Source organism: Gobio gobio, assembly GCF_949357685.1.
Source record: "Gobio gobio genome assembly, chromosome: 20".
Lineage (NCBI taxonomy): Eukaryota > Metazoa > Chordata > Actinopteri > Cypriniformes > Gobionidae > Gobio > Gobio gobio.
In genome coordinates, this window is record NC_137113.1 from 27,687,832 (window position 1) to 27,702,729 (window position 14,898).

General features: G+C 46.2%; 1 protein-coding gene across 2 annotated transcripts in view; it reads left to right on the top strand.

Moving 5' to 3' along the window:
• Nucleotides 1-14,898, top strand: part of lipf (lipase, gastric) — a 31,497-nt gene that overhangs the window by 15,007 nt on the left and 1,592 nt on the right. Inside the window, exons 4-9 of one of the 2 annotated variants that reach the window (XM_079801094.1) lie at nt 11,296-11,494; nt 12,377-12,486; nt 12,802-12,938; nt 13,647-13,793; nt 13,881-13,952; nt 14,826-14,894. In XM_079801094.1, the coding sequence (XP_079657220.1) occupies nt 11,296-11,494; nt 12,377-12,486; nt 12,802-12,938; nt 13,647-13,793; nt 13,881-13,952; nt 14,826-14,894 (734 nt within the window). The remainder of the gene's footprint in view (nt 1-11,295; nt 11,495-12,376; nt 12,487-12,801; nt 12,939-13,646; nt 13,794-13,880; nt 13,953-14,825; nt 14,895-14,898) is intronic. The other variant, XM_079801095.1, reaches the window with a different exon arrangement.

The following is a 14,898-nucleotide window of genomic DNA, read 5'->3' on the forward strand; positions in this document are numbered from 1 at the left end:
AGGGGAACTGCCTCACTGATAATTAAAGGGTTAGTTCACCCAAAAATGAAAATTCTGTCATTAATTACTCACCCTCATGTCGTTGGACACCCGTAAGACCTCCGTTCATATTCGGAACACAAATGAAGATATTTTAGTTGAAAGCTGATGGCTGAGAAAGGCTTCAGACAGGCCTCCATTGGCATTCAGTACATTGCCAAGATCCATGAAAGGCACTTAAAACATCGTTACAAAGTCTATCTCACCACAGTGGCTCTACAATAATTTTACGATGCGACGACTAGTTTTTGTGCGCAAAAAAAAATCAAAATAACACCTTTATCCAGCTTGTTCTCGACTTCCGTGTGTGCCTCCACGACGCATGCGCGAGAATATGACGTAGCGCCGGCGTTCGGGAATCCATGAAATACACACTTAAGCCCCATTTTGAGCACTACGCCGAGACCTAAAGCACGATCAATGTAGAATCCAACAGCTGAGACACGCGCGTCTTCCTCTGCTCGTAAACAAATCGCTTCTGGGCCATATGTCCGAACGCCGGATCTGCGTCATATTCTCGCGCATGCGTCGAGAACAAGTTGGATAAAGGTGTTATTTTGATTTTTTTTTGCGCACAAAAACTATTGTCGTCGCATCGTAAGATTATTGTAGAGCCACTGTGTGTAACGACGTTTTAAGTGCCTTTCATGGATCTTGGAAGTGTCAATGTACTGAATGCCAATGGAGGCCTGTCTGAAGCTTTTCTCAGCCATCAGCTTTCAACTAAAATATCTTCATTTGTGTTCCGAAAATGAACGGAGGTCTTACGGGTGTCCAACGACATGAGGGTGAGTAATTAATGACAGAATTTTCATTTTTGGGTGAACTAACTCTTTAATATTTTGAAAACTTTTTTTTTCTGCCAAATCAAATCATGGTGTTCGACCAACAATTAGAAATATGCAGGGGGAAAAAACACATAAAACAGGAAATATCATAGAAAGGACCTTATGACGTTTATCAGGCAAAAAAAAAGTTTGACCTTAAAATATTTAAAGGTGCACTGTGTAAATTTTAGCAGCTTCTAGCTGTGAGATTGCGAACTGCAACCGCTCACCCCTCCCTTTCAAAGCACATAGAGAAGCTACAGTGGCAGACACAGGACAAAGATGTCGCACAGGACACAGTTATCGTGCAGAACACACTAGAGTCGGAATATGGTTACCTCGTATATATTGTTTCACATTTTATTGTTGAGAAAAAAAATTATATCATGTGGATGATGATATTCCTGGGTGAGAAAACGCGCTCCGCTGACAGACACAGAGACACAAAGATAACGCTGTTAAGTGAAGTTTCTAACAGCACTTTGTGTTTTCTGTTTTTAAACCCTTGATGAAACTTAAAGGAAGCATTTGTCTCGAGATCATATTTGCTGTCATATAGGCCTACGTTATCTCGCTCTCACTCGGGGTACAGCTGCTCTTACCTGCACTCGTGAACGCAGTAATGGACAGCTGTCTTTCCTCATTCGCCTGGTGTGTCATGTGATTTCTCTTTGAGGTCGTGATATTATGATAACTATAATTCATTTCATCAAAAGTAACTCCATTTTGCAAGATCATTTTCAATTTTCATCTAAGTAATTCTAAACATCGTGAGGCAGACATTAAAGCCCCGTTTTCACCGAAATTGCCCGGAACAATTTGTACATGGAACTTTTTTTACAGGAACTTTTTTATCTCCAGACCTGCTAGTGTCTGCGTTTCCACTGCGGTCTAAAGTACCGTGAAGATTAGGCAAATTATTCCAGAGACGTGGGACTGCGCGCGACTGCTCCTCCCAGTCAGCGATGGACAATAATCATTTTAGTGCGATACATGTAGGCATGTGCCGGTATCAAATTTTCATGTTGCGATTAATTGCTGAAGCTTTTTTCACGGTATACGGTATTATCACGATATTTAAAAAAAAGTTGCAAAAAAAATGTTGTCATACTATAACAGGTTTAAAAACTTTCTTATAACAAAAGAACCAAACATTTAAATACAATAAAGCAATACACAAAAATGTATAAAGTAAACAAATATTTGAAACAGATTAAAGTGCTAAAGAATTATAAAGAACCACACTCGGTTACTTAACGTAACCTCGGTTCTCTCTAGAAGAGGGAACGAGTATTGCGTAAGTTTCCTTACGCATCGGGAAAGTATTCTTTCTTCGAGATTTCTGAAAAACCCAAAATTATCCTTAATTTTGTAACATTGTCAACGCAGTGCGGCAGCCTGGCAGACCATAGCAGGCTATTCCAGCGTGCTATTGGCTGCTCTGCTGGCAACTGCAGCAGCCTATCGGTGAGCCCGCGTGACGTGGCGACCAATGAGGGCGCTTCGCGCCCACCTGGCTTCATTTGCCTACAGGTGGGGCGTGGCCACGTGTATATAAGCGGGGCTCACGGGCTGCGTATTCGGTTTTCGTAGTTCTGAAGCGTAAAAGCCCGCGGGGCGCACGGCAAGGAACGCAATACTCGTTCCCTCTTCTGGAGAGAACCGAGGTTACGTTAAGTAACCGAGTACCGTTCTCTTACGAGAGGTTCTCTCGTATTGCGTAAGTTTCCTTACGCATCGGGAACACATTGTCAACGCCGTGCGCGCCTCGCGTACAGCATATGTATGCCAGGGAACCGGGGACCATAACACTGCTCGGGCAGGGTGGCCGGTAAGGAAAACGGGCCACCACATATACCGACACTTCATTCGAACTGACGGGTGGTTACAACGGGTGGTTACAACACCCTGTCCCATGAATGAGGGAACGGCACCTGCCGGTCTCCTTCAAATTCGCCACACCTTGTCTCATGAATGAGGGAACGGCAACGCCGGTCGCCTTCAAATTCACAATATCTTGTTATATGAGTGAGGTAACGGCACCGCCGGTCTCCTTCAAACTCATAACAGCTTGTCTCGTAAATGAGGGAACGGCACCACCGGTCTCCTTCAAATTCACATAAGCCTAGTACCGAACTTACTACCAGTATGTGAGCTATGTCTGCGCAGAATCACTGGGCAGAACCAACAGCCCTATTAAACTGATAACACTTTCGCCTGTAAGGCAGGAACTTCCAGATTGTAAAATCTCACGAACGTAGACGGGGAGGCCCAGCCTGCCGCCATAGAGATATCGTGGATGGAAATCCCTCTGGCCCAAGCCCACGAAGAGGCCATGCCTCTAGTGGAGTGTGCTCTGACACCTAGCGGGCACTGCAGGTGTTTGGAAGCGTATGCTGTTGCAATCGTGTCCACTATCCACCTGGACAGGGTCTGTTTCGAGGAGGCGAGACTTTTAGTGCGCCCACCAAACGAAACAAATAGCTGCTCAGAACGCCTGAAGGCGGCGGAGCGTGTGACATAAACCCTCAATGCCCTGACAGGGCAGAGGACATTGCCACCGTCCCCCTCATCGGATGCTGGCAGAGCCGAGAGGGAGACAATCTGCGCCCTGAAGGGAGTGCCTATCGCTTTGGGGACATAACCATGCCTCGGCCTAAGAATGACCTTGGAGTCATTCGGGCTGAACTCCTTACACGTCGGGCTCACTGAGAGCGCGTGTAGATCCCCCACGCGTTTTACTGAAGCCAGAGCTATCAGGAACGCGTTTTTTAGCGAAAGGAACCTTGGTTCCACAGTCTCGAGCGGTTCAAAGGGATGAGCCTTCAGGGCGTCTAGGACCAAGGCCAGATCCCATATAGGAACCGATGGGGGCCGCGGGGGATTCATCCGTCTGGCTCCTCTGAGGAAACGGATGACGAGCTCGTTCCTTCCTAGCGTGCTACCTAGCGTCGTCTGAGCGAACGCTGCTATAGCCGCCACATACACCTTGAGCGTGGAAGGGGACCTGCCCAGTTCCAAAAGCTCCTGGAGGAAGGAGAGCACCCGCTGGACCCCACATTGCTGTGGGTCCAATCCCTTGGAAACACACCACTCAGTGAACACCGACCACTTACAACTATATAACCGCCTCGTCGAGGGGGCTCTAGAGTGTGAAATCGTGTTCCTAACCCCTTCGGGCAGGTCAACGGGTATCCGTTGGTCACCCATACATGCAGAGATCATCGCTCTGGATGGGGATGCCAAACTGACCCTCCTGCTTGAGAGAGGAGGTCTGCTCTCAGCGGAACTGGCCAGGGGGGTGAGTGCGACAGCTTCACCAGCTCTGGGTACCAAATCTGGTTCTCCCAGCGCGGCGCTATAAGGAGCACCGGGCGGCGCGTCTCACTGATTTTCGCTATGACCTGGGGCAATAGGGAAATCGGCGGGAAAGCATACAGCGGGAGGCTGGGCCAAGGTTGGGACAGCGCATCCTCGCTTTTGGACAGAAACGTCGGGCAGCGGGCGTTCTCTTTTTTTGCAAAGAGGTCGAGCTCCGCTCTGCCGAATAGGCGCCATACCAGCTGGACTGTCTGAGGGTGCAGGGACCATTCTCCTGGGAGAATGAGGCCCCTGGACAGCTTGTCCGGGCCCACATTGAGGTGGCCCGGTATGTGCGCAGCTCTCAGCGAGCGCAGCGAGCTGTGTGCCCACACGAGCAGGCGTTCTGTCAGATTGCCCAGACACCTGGACCTGACACCGCCCTGCCGGTTCACGTAGGACACCACTGTGGTATTGTCCGACCGGACCAACACGTGGTGTCCTCGTATAAGCGGGAGAAACTGCTTGAGCGCGTTCTCTACCGCTATCATCTCCAAACAGTTTATGTGTAGGAGCTTTTCTCCGCTCGACCAGAGGCCCGAGGCCGATCTGCCCTCGAAAACGGCGCCCCAACCCAAGGTGGAGGCGTCCGTCGAGATGACCTTGCGGTGTGAGATGGCTCCCATCGTCACTCCCCGCTGGTAACAGTCGGCTACTAACCAGGGCTCTAGGGCTGAAACGCAGCCCTGAGTCACTCTGATCCTGAAGCCTCCGGACGCCCAGGCTCTGTGAGGCACTCGGGCGTTTAACCAGCATTGCAGCGGGCGCATGCGCATTAAGCCCAGCTGGAGCACAGCTGCAGCTGAGGCCATACGTCCCAGCATCCTCTGAAAGAGCTTGAGAGGTGCGATTTTGCCCGGCCGGAAGTACGCTGCCATGTGCCGAACTTGGCGCGCGCGTTGGGGTGACAGGCGGGCTGACATTTCCACAGTGTCCAGATTCAAACCCAGAAATGAGGTTGATTGCGTGGGCACTAATGAGCTCTTGGTCCAATTGACCGTGAGCCCCAGGCTGTCCAGATGGCTGAGCAGCATTGCCCTGTGGGCGAGGAGCTCGGCCTCTGACTGCGCCAGGATGAGCCAATCGTCCAGATAGTTCAATACTCGCATCCCTCGACTTCTCAGGGGAGCGAGGGCCATGCACTTCGTAAATGTACGGGGTGCTAGTGACAGGCCAAACGGAAGGACGGTGAATTGATAAGCCTGGCCGTCGAAGGCGAATCGTAAGAATGGCCTGTGACGCGGCGTTATCTTGATTTGAAAAGATGCATCTTTCAAATCTAGGGAGATTAGCCAGTCTCTCGGGCGAATATGCGCGAGGATCTGCTTGGTCGTGAGCATCTTGAACGATCTTCTCATAAGAGCTTTGTTCAGACGCCTCAGATCCAGAATCGGTCTGAGCGACCCATCCTTTTTGGCACGAGAAAATACCGGCTGTAAAAGCCTGACTCGCTCATAGAATGGGGAACCGGTTCTATAGCCCCTTTGCACAGCAGCGTGGCTATCTCTGCTCGAAGTAGATGTGCTACTTCCTCGCTCACTCTCGTCTCCGTACGCGCACAGAAGCGCGGAGGGCGGCGAGCGAACTGCAGAGTGTAGCCGTGCTTCACTGTTTTCAGCACCCATTCTGATACACCTGGAATGGCTTCCCACGCTCTCGCGTGTGCCACGCGGGATAGAACGGCCTCCGAGCTCGAAACGCCGCGCTTCGCGGGTTTGACGGCCTGTATAGGAGGGGCGGGCGCAGTGCGCGCGCTCTCTGTGCTGTGGGCCAGCCGATCGCTCGCGATGGCTGGCCGCCCTACACACTGTATCTCTGCCGCTTCGAGCGGGGAGTGGCTTGTGTGTGGCCCTACACTCATCGCTCCGGCCTCCCTGGGCGGAGAACAAATGGTGTGTGGTGCGGCGCGTAGCGCCTGAGGCATAATGTTCGCGAAAATGTGTGAGCGCGTTTGAGCGGGCACAACTCTTACGCGTGGAACATGACCGGTTAAGAGTGGCTGTGTGACAGCGCGTGTGGTGGTTAGGCGTGGACGCAAACAAGCGGACACGTGACCTAACTCTAGCACTCGAGCGGCCGGTGGCCGCTTTATGTGAGTGAGAGACACGGGGCTTATAGTGCTTGTGTGCAGGGGTGAACACAGAAAAGTGGGCACATTTACTGCATTTGAAGCACCTACGGCGTGAGCCGTGCAACCAGAAATAGTGCAACTTTTGTGATTTCTCTGGTTCGCCGTAAAAACGGCGGTTATTGACAGGCGAGAGGGCAGTTTTGCCGGCTCGTTGGCTGTGTGAAATCCATCTGCAGCAGCCACAGTGGTGGGGGCTGACAGGAAAGAGAGTTTTGACGGTGGTCCGGCCGCGGCGGGACTTAACCGTCGTTTCTCCCCTCTGGCTAGGAGGACTTTGGAGGCTCGGACTTCAGCGCGATCCTAGGCCGGGGGCCCCGAGGGGGAGGCGGCTTACCACGGCTGGAAGAGCGCGATCTGGGGCGGCTGCTCGGTCTTCGCTGAGACGAAGGGGGCCGCGCTGGGCGCTGCGCGGAGCTCGGTGCTGGCTGGTCACGAGGACGGCGAGCAACGGAGCTATTGCTAGCGCCGGGGCGTCGAGGCAGGAAGAGGTTCATGGCCTGAGTCGTCTTCTGCACTTCAGAGAAACGATCGACGATCCCCTTGACCGCTGGTCCGAAGAGCCCAGACGGGGAGAGCGGGGCGTTTAGAAAGGCAGCGCGCTCTGTTTCTCGCATATCCGCGAGCGTGAGCCAGAGGTGGCGCTCAGCTACCGTGAGGGAGGCCATAGAGCGTCCGAGGGCCTGTGCTGCGGTCTTGGTAGCGCGAAGGGCGAGATCCGTCGCGCTTCGCAAATCCGTGACCAACTCAGTGTCATAGCTTTTCTCGTCCAGGTCGCGGAGGAGATTAGCTTGGAGGATTTGCAGCACGGCCATAGAGTGCAGAGCAGATGCCGCTTGACCGGAGGCAGCGAAAGCGCGGCCGATCAGCGATGACACTCTATGACACACTATGACACACTATATCACTCTGCAGGCCTTAGACGGGAGGGCAGCCTTTGAGCGCCAACCAGAAGGCCTCTTCCACCGGAGGGATAGCATTGTAGCCTTTCTCAGCCGCGCCGTCAACTTGTGAGAGCGCCGAAGAAGCCTGAGACGAGACCCTTGCGGAGAATGGCGCGTTCCAGGACTTTGCGAGCTCCTCGTGAAGCTCTGGCAGAAAAGGTGCAGTCCTGGAGGTCCAGTCCAAGTCGATTCGGCACTGCCACCTTGGGCGGGGCCCATTCGAGGCCTAGCTGCTCGACAGCCCGGGTGAGAAGGCGCAACAGTTCCGCGTCCTCACCCGCTCGAGATCGTCCGGAGGCCCGGACTGAAGAGGTCGCGGAAGACCAGTCCTCGCTGTCGGAAGCCATGATGGAGCAGCTGTCGGCGCGTTCCGCGGCCGCATCCGCCTCATCCCCGGAGGCGGCAACAGAAAGGACGGCCTGGGGTGGGGGCGGGGAAGGCGAGAGTGAAGCCGGCGGGAAGGGTTCCGGCGAGCTTCTCTCTGCGAACTCCGGAGTCCGCTGCGAGCGGCGCTTCTTTCTGCGCGGCTTAGCAGGGACTGGAGGGATGTCGTCATCGAACTGATCGAGTCGAGCCCGCAGGGTCGACATCGTCAGTTCCTCGCACTCCGGGCATCCGCCGGCGAGTAGTGCGGCGGCGGTATGATCACGGCCCAGGCAGAGAGCGCAGATCACATGGCGGTCCCCGGAACTGAGCTGCGCGTGACACGAGCCGCAGGTGGAACGAGACATTTTGTAACAAACGCTCGGCTCTTTTTGAGAAAAGTGTGACGCAGCGGCGACAACACTTGAGCGTAAAAGGATATGTGCTGCCGGATAGCAGAGCAGGCACGGATGGCTGAAGGTGGCGCGATGCTGCCGGCTTCTTCAGGCGCTGTCCTCTGCTTGCTCGTCTGCACGATCACGGCGGCGGGTTCCAGATCCAGCGATGCGAAGGGCTTCGCTGAAGAAAAGAAAATCGAATACGCAGCCCGTGAGCCCCGCTTATATACACGTGGCCACGCCCCACTTGTAGGCAAATGAAGCCAGGTGGGCGCGAAGCGCGGGCTCACCGATAGGCTGCTGCAGTTGCCAGCAGAGCAGCCAATAGCACGCTGGAATAGCCTGCCGCACTGCGTTGACAATGTTACAAAATTAAGGATAATTTTGGGTTTTTCAGAAATCTCGAAGAAAGAATACTTTCCCGATGCGTAAGGAAACTTACGCAATACGAGAGAACCTCTCATAAGAGAACAATAGGTAACACTTTTCAATAATGTCTCGCCAGTTAATGCATTAACATTAACAAAGAGCGAATAGCTACATTTTTACAGAAGTTATTCTTCTTTGATAATGTTAGTTTAAAAAAGCAACTGTTAGTGTAAGCTCAGGTCCATTAAATAATACAGTTACAACTTTTGATTTTAATAATGTGTTATTAAATGCTGAAATGTACATTTAACTAAGATTAATACATGCTTTAGAAGTATTTTTCATTGTCAGTTTGTTAATGAATGAACTAATGTTAAATAATGGAGCCATATTGTAAAGTGTGTGACTGAACAACAGTCAGAACATATTCAAACAATATCTAGGGCATGTCATTTAAAACTTAAAAAAAAAAATTAAGTTTGAAAATGACTTTAAGTCTTTAAGTATTAGGTTATGTGAGGAGCACCGGATTGTGGTTACTGGGGAAACGGCTGTATTTCTGCTGTTCCATCAGCGCCCTCTGCTGTCTGAAAGTGAATGTGCACTTCAGTGCATCTTCACGCCTTCCGCCATGTGCTCGGCTCATGAACGGTCTGTTTACATCAGTGCGCGTTCCTCTTTGAGTTGTTCATTTTAAACGGTTGATGGGTAAAGTATTCTTAAAATACATTCTAAAAATCTGAATAAGTCGTAATAAATAATTATTCACGGTATTTTGAAGTGCCCACGATAACAATATTGTGTATGTTCATTATTGCGGTATATCGTATTACTGTTTACCGGCACATATCTAGATACATGTCTAACAATAACAAGTATGGAGGAGATGCAAGCAGCGCTGCTTTTGCTGGTTATGTATTGGTTTACTAAATATGTAATTATCAAAACGGCGGAAAAGAGACGAGCACTGATACTAAAGCGTATTCTGAAAGCTCGTAAAGCTAGATTTAAAATAAGAAAATGCATGTTATTATCAGCTATTACGGACATTGACCGTGCGATTGCTGAGACAATGCACGCGTTCGGACAGAAAGAGCAAGACTGATATTTACTGAAAGCAGAACGAACCTCACAAGACTTTTAAAAATGCCGGTTGAAATAAAATGCTGCTTGAGCTCAACTGATCAGCATTAATTACAGATCGAATATTCCACTATTCGTGCATACCCCTACTTTATACACCTCTGAAAACATAGTTATATATATTATATTGCATTTCTGTCAATAGATCCTCATAAATATTACACACTGCACCTTTAACAAGTAAAATAATGAGTAATGTGTGTGTATACTCATGTATTCAAATTGTAAGGAAAACATGTAACAATTATTTACTTGACTAAGAGTCACTTTTGGTTTTCCGCTCCAGTGACGTCCCTGGCGAGATTAGTGTGAGTGCATGAGCTCACTAGTATTGGGATGCCCTTCCAAATCATTGCATTCAGGTGTTCCAATCACTTCCATGGCCACAGGTATATAAAATCTAGCACCTAGGCATGCAGAAAAAAAATGGATCGCTCTCAGGAGCTCAGTGAATTCAAGAGTGGTACCGTTATAGGTTGCCAGCCACCTGTTCAATAAGTACAGTCGTGAAATTTCCTCACTACTAAATATTCCACGGTCAACTGTTAGTGTTATTATAACAAAGTGGAAGCGATTATGAACAACAGCAACTCAGCCACGTAAAATCACAGAGCGGGATCAGCGCATGCTGAGGTGCACAGTGCGAAGAAGTCGTTAAATTTCTGCAGAGTCAATAGCCACAGACATCCAAACTTTGTATGGCCTTTAGACTAGCTCAATAACAGTGTGTAGAGAGCTTCTCTGTCTGGCAATCCAATGGACAAGTCTGGGTTTGGCGGTTGCCAGGAGAATTTTACTTACCTGACTGCATTGTGCCATGCACTGTTCTTGAAATAATCTGAAGGCCACACAAAGTTTGAGGTCTGTAGCTATTGACTCTGCAGAAAGTTGGCAACTTGTTGCTGTTGTTCCCAATTGCTTCCACAGTTCCACTTTGTAATAATACCACTAACAGTTGATCGTGGAATATTTAGTAGTGAGGAAATTTCACGAATGGATTTATTGAGCTCCTGAGTGCGACCCATTCTTTCACAAATGTTTGTAGAAGCAGTCTGCATTACTAGGTGCTTGATTTTATACACCTTAAATGATTTGGAGTGGTGTCCCAATACTTTTGGCAATATAGTGTATATGAGGTTTAAAGCACTGATTTCTTCCTTTGAACCTAATTTCCAATAAACCCTATTGTGACTCAGTATTCTGCAGTTATGTAAAATGTAAAGTCTCTGCACTATTGCTAAAGTCTTGCTGTGTGAGTTGCAGGTTTTAAGGGGGTAGAAGGAATGACTGGTATGAAGTCAAACAATGCTATCAGCCCAAGGTCTGTTTGTGCTACTAAGAGGACCAGCTCACTTCCTGTTTCTGACAGATATTCACGATAAAGGTCCCAAAAAAGAAAGGATGGCATTATCAGTATAAAGCTAATGCACATACTCCCTCTGCAGGCTAAATGTGTTATCTAAAAAATATGTGTGTGTGTGTGTGTGTGTGTGTGTGTGTGTGTGTGTGTGTGTGTGTGTGTGTGTGTGTGTGTGTGTGTGTGTGTGTGTGTGTGTGTGTGTGTGTGTGTGTGTGTGTGTGTGTGTGTGTGTGTGTGTGTGTGTGTGTGTGTGTGTGTGTGTGTGTGTGTGTGTGTGTGTGTGTGTGTGTGTGTGTTTTTAATAAATTCACATCCATTAAAAGGTTTTGTGCCCTATTTTGTACTCGATTTATGTTTATGACAGAAGCCAAGCCTGTAGTGTTCCTCCAACATGGTCTTCTCGCTGCTGGAAGTAACTGGGTGACTAACCTGCCCAACACCAGTCTGGGTTTCCTCCTAGCCGATGCTGGATTTGACGTGTGGATAGGCAACAGTCGTGGGAACACCTGGTCCAGAAAACATGTCAGCCTTGACCCTAAACAGAAAGAATACTGGCAGTTCAGGTACAAGAATAATTTTTTTATGAAACTGGTGTTTAATATTTAACGTTTACTCGGCTCGCACTTGGCCAACAAATACCAAACTTTACACTTTTAAACACATTTAAAAATGTGAAAATTCACTTTTGTCATGATCATGTCATCTATATTATAATTAGTCATATTTCACACATACATTACTATTCAAACGTTTCGAGGTCAGTAAGATTTGTTTATGTTTTTGAAAGAAATCTCATGCTCATCAAAGCTTTATTTGATAAAAAATACAGTAAAAACATTAATATTGTGAAATATTATTGCAATTTAAAATAACATGGCCTATGGTATGGTTTAATGGTTTTATGGTTTAATATATTTTATTATACAATTTAATCCTGTAATGGCAAAGCTGAATTTTTGGCAGCCATTAATCATTTCTTTGCTTAATATCATCATTGTTGAAAACCGTTGTGCTGCTTAATATTTTTGTGGAAACCATGATACTTTTCTTTAGGATTCTTTGATGAATAGAAAGTTCAAAAGAACAGCATTTATTTGAAATCTTTCGTATACATGTTTCTTGTCACTTTTGAAGAGGAGCAAATTTAGAGTTTGATTTAAAGTTTGATTTATTTTTCATTGCATATATTTAAGCGTTTATTACCTATTTTAAACTCATGATACTTGTGTGCAAAGAATTAAAACTTTGTCTTAACTCACATTTTAACATTCTTTTTCTTGCCTTGCAAGTGTTGGTATTTACTTCAGGAAGTGCAAATATAGGTTTTTATTTCGAGAATTCTCAGTTGGATTAATAACGATCATTCAGAATCCTGAACTCAAAATCTGTTTTTCTCCCTGTATTGTTTGTTTGCTTGTGTGTGTGTGTGTGTGTGTGTGTGGCAGTCATGATGAATTGGCTAAGAAGGATCTTCCTGCAGTGATAAACTTCATTACAAAGACAACTGGCCAGGAGCAAATCTTTTATGTGGGCCATTCCCAGGGAACCACTATAGGTATAACCCATTCTCTAAGCATTTCACAGTGATTCATTATTTTGAAATGTGGAAATGTGATCCAGGGTTGCTATTCATCAAATCACTGGTCTACGAAATATGCTCAAAGATGTGCTGTGCATTATGCATTGTCTTGCACTGACAGGCAAATGCTGAATGTGTTATCGTGTGGGAACATCCCACAGGTCACAGCTGCTACAGTACTTCACACTTTTAGCTATGCATGACATGTGATTCCAAGCCTTATATGTTTTATTTATTTCTTCTTTAACTGTTGCTGAATAACTTCCTGTTCTTCACTCTCTTGCTTCTCAGCATTCATGGCTTTCTCTACAATGCCGGAGCTGGCCAGCAAAATCAAGATGTTCTTTGCCCTGGCTCCTGTCGCCACAGTGGGGTTGACTAAAAGCCCCATGACCAAATTGTCTGTAATTCCAGAGTTTCTCATTTGGGTGAGCAGTTTATTTAAAACACATGTAGCTCTGTAGCAAACAACCCTATTGCCTACTTAGGTGACGGCCTTAAAACTGCCATGAAACCTCATAAGTCACTGATTTGGAACACTCTACATAAGAAGCAATACTCGCTATCGATTTCAATAGAATGACATTTGAATTTTGCTAAGGTCACCGCATGATACAATACAGAAATAAACTAAAAATGCATAGCACACACAAATATTCGATAAAATGTGCATTTTTAATTACACTTTTTAAATTATTAAAGTATATGAATTATAAGTTTCCACATTTCTTCTTTTTTGTGCATAAATTTTTTAGTATTATTACAGATTAAAAAATATATATTTTACGTAAAATAAGTATTAAGTATTTGTTTCAGATTTTTCTGGTTCCTGATAAAGAAATGAATGTAATACTACATAAATCAGTAGTCATTCAAAGTGTTTTCCTTAGTTAAAGGTCCTTAAGTATTTGAGGTTTAAGTTAGTAGACCTATATATCTCAAAGGTTTATTAATAGTATTTGTACAGACACAAAAGTAATTTAAAACCTAATTACTTGAGCTCCGTTATAGTTAAACATATATACGAAAGAAATGCTGGAATCAACTCATTAGGCACATACTGTATATCCATGATGATTATTTATCAGCTAATATCAGCATATTCATTATGTGTTTTTTTTTTATTTTATTTGCAGGATCTCTTTGGAAGAAAAGACTTCATGCCTCAGAACGACTTGATTAAGTTTTTTGCCACTGAATTCTGCAGCAGAAAGCCTTTGAGTGTGCTGTGTGGAAACGTCTTCTTTCTCCTCTGTGGTTTTGATGAGAAGAACTTGAACATGGTATAAACCTCTTAAGTGTTGTTAAATGATGTTATTTTGTCTCAGTGATTTTAGAATGTCCTTCATGAGTTCATCCCTATCTTTCAGACCAGAACACCTGTGTACACGACACACTGCCCAGCAGGAACCTCAGTCCAGAACATGGTTCATTGGGCTCAGGTAAAAAAAAAAAAAAAAACTCTCTGTGACATGTTCATATTACTAAATGTCCCTTTCCTTGTGCTACATTTTAAAACATCCACATTATTTCCTCAAAATGAGTGAAAGCACAAACACCAGAGGTTGTGACAGTTCCTTCATTAGGGAACTGACAGTTCCTTCCTCAGAGGCACTGAGGTGTCGCAATAGGGGCTTTAGGTGAGACCTATTTGACATTTTTCTGGACCTGCTCGATCACATTGCCCCGCACAATGTGGTCTAATACTACAAAAAAAATTATAATCATAACCGTTATCTCCATACCAAAATTCCAGATGGCCAGACAGTGATTCATCTTTTATAAATCGTTAAAATACTAATGTCTGTGACGCTGTGAGCACGGATACTGTTGTGTAGACTGTAAGTATTTAAAATGTTTCATGTTTAATATGAATAAATAGCGCTCATAAACAGCCATTGATGGCATTCTCAAGTGAAACGAGTTGAGGCTTGGGCCCAGAAATGGCGTTCCGTACGTCACGACTTAACAAGCGGATATGCGTAAATGTAATGTAAATATAATTCCAGTGGGATAGTTGTTATTAGTAGCAATTACTTGATAATAACGATACATACACAACTTTCTCTTTATGTATTGGGGCTGCTTCACACCAAACACCCACAAACAACAACATCTTAAAAAAATGTAAAGATGTCCGTTGGTTTTATAATAACTGTCATGTTCACACGGACCCACAAAACACCATCAGGGTCCAACAAAACCCAACAACCACTGAAATGTGCTGATAACAGAGGCACATTCAAATATATCCACCTTCTACTTTGTTTATTGTTTGACCCGATTTTAATACATTTCTTGTATTCTTTGTACAGGCTGTGAAATCCAGTAAGCTTATGGCATATGATTATGGAAAAGCTGGAAATATGGCACATTATAATCAGGTAA